This window comes from Equus caballus, chromosome 12, assembly GCF_041296265.1.
Source record: "Equus caballus isolate H_3958 breed thoroughbred chromosome 12, TB-T2T, whole genome shotgun sequence".
NCBI classification, from domain to species: Eukaryota; Metazoa; Chordata; class Mammalia; order Perissodactyla; family Equidae; genus Equus; species Equus caballus.
Window position 1 is genome coordinate 32,932,119 of NC_091695.1, and position 1,573 is coordinate 32,933,691.

Here is a 1,573-nt window from a genome sequence, read left to right on the forward strand (position 1 = left end):
GAATTATTGAACGGCCTTGCATGTGATAATTTGATTTGATCACCAAACTGATTGCAATCTTAAAAATTTGGACAACTCAACAAATTACAAAGACCACAGCCACATGAAGAAGATTCTGAATTTCATTCTTAGTGCTTAGGAAGAAAATAAAATAGCCAACACTTTTCAAATGAAGCAGCTTGAAACAAAAGAGAGAGAAAGAAGATGACTCAATGGAGCTGAAAAACGGCACCAGGGTCAAAGAATTTATTGTCCTTGGCCTAACCCAGAATCAAGAACTGAACTGGGTCTTATTTCTTTTCCTGCTTTGGGTGTATGTGACAACTCTGCTGGGAAACCTCCTCATCATGGTCACGGTGACCTGTGAATCTCGCCTTCACACCCCCATGTATTTTTTGCTCCGGAATTTGTCTATTGCCGACATCTGCTTTTCCTCCATCACAGCTCCCAAGGTTCTGGTGGACCTTCTGTCAGAGAGAAAGACCATCTCCTTCAATGGCTGCTTCACTCAGATGTTTTTCTTCCACCTCATTGGAGGGGTGGATGTATTTTCTTTGTCAGTGATGGCATTAGATCGGTATGTGGCCATCTCCAAGCCCCTGCACTACGTGACCATCATGAGTAGAGGGCGATGCACTGCCCTCATTATAGCCTGCTGGCTGGGGGGCTTTGTCCACTCCATCGTACAGATTTCCCTGTTGCTGCCCCTTCCCTTCTGTGGACCCAATGTTCTTGACACTTTCTACTGTGATGTCCCCCAGGTCCTCAAACTCGCCTGTACTGACGTTTTCATGCTTGAGCTGCTGATGATTTCCAACAGTGGACTGCTCACCACATTGTGGTTTATCTTCCTGCTTGTGTCCTACACAGTCATCCTAATGATGCTGAGGTCTCAGGCAGGGGAGGGCAGGAGGAAGGCCATCTCCACCTGCACCTCACACATCACTGTGGTGACCCTGCACTTTGTGCCCTGCATCTATGTCTATGCCCGGCCCTTCACTGCCCTCCCCACGGATAAGCCCATCTCTGTCACCTTCACTGTCATCTCCCCTCTGCTGAACCCCTTAATCTACACTCTGAGGAACCAGGAGATGAAGTCAGCCATGAGGAGACTGAAGAGAAGATTTGTGCCTTCAGACAAGGTATAGACTGGTCATTCACTCCTTGTCACTGCCTTTGAAAATGTTTGTACATCCAATAACCTGGATTGTCTAAAGGATTTCTAAATAATCTTGATATTTCTACTAAGATACACATGACTTTCGAAGATTCTGATCAGTATGCAATAATAATGTGAAAAGAGAGTTTTCATGTTACAAAATAAAGTAGAGAAATCAAATTGTTAGCTGGAGATTTGCATATTGCTTACGCAATGCAGACTTGGAAGAAATAAAGAAAACAGAATCGATATACACTCAAACAATCACATTGAAATTGTTCTGGGTTTTATTTCCCTATTCTATTGCAGTATAATTGAGAAACACAAATGTTGTTTATTTCAGATGTACAACTTGATGTTTTGATATACATGTAGATTGTGAAATGATCATTGGGAGAAAATGGGTTTAGGTGG

General features: G+C 43.2%; 1 protein-coding gene across 1 annotated transcript; it reads left to right on the forward strand.

Moving 5' to 3' along the window:
* The first annotated feature begins 212 nt into the window (after window positions 1-212).
* On the forward strand, window positions 213-1,148 carry LOC138916513 (olfactory receptor 4D10). The gene has a single exon (XM_070229147.1). The coding sequence runs from the start codon at window positions 213-215 to the stop codon at window positions 1,146-1,148; it is 936 nt and encodes a 311-aa protein (XP_070085248.1).
* The last annotated feature ends 425 nt before the right edge of the window (window positions 1,149-1,573 follow it).

Coding starts and splice junctions, on each gene's coding strand:
- LOC138916513 (XM_070229147.1), top strand. CDS start 213: ATGGAGCTGAAAAACGGCACCAGGGTCAAAGAATTTATTGTCCTTGGC.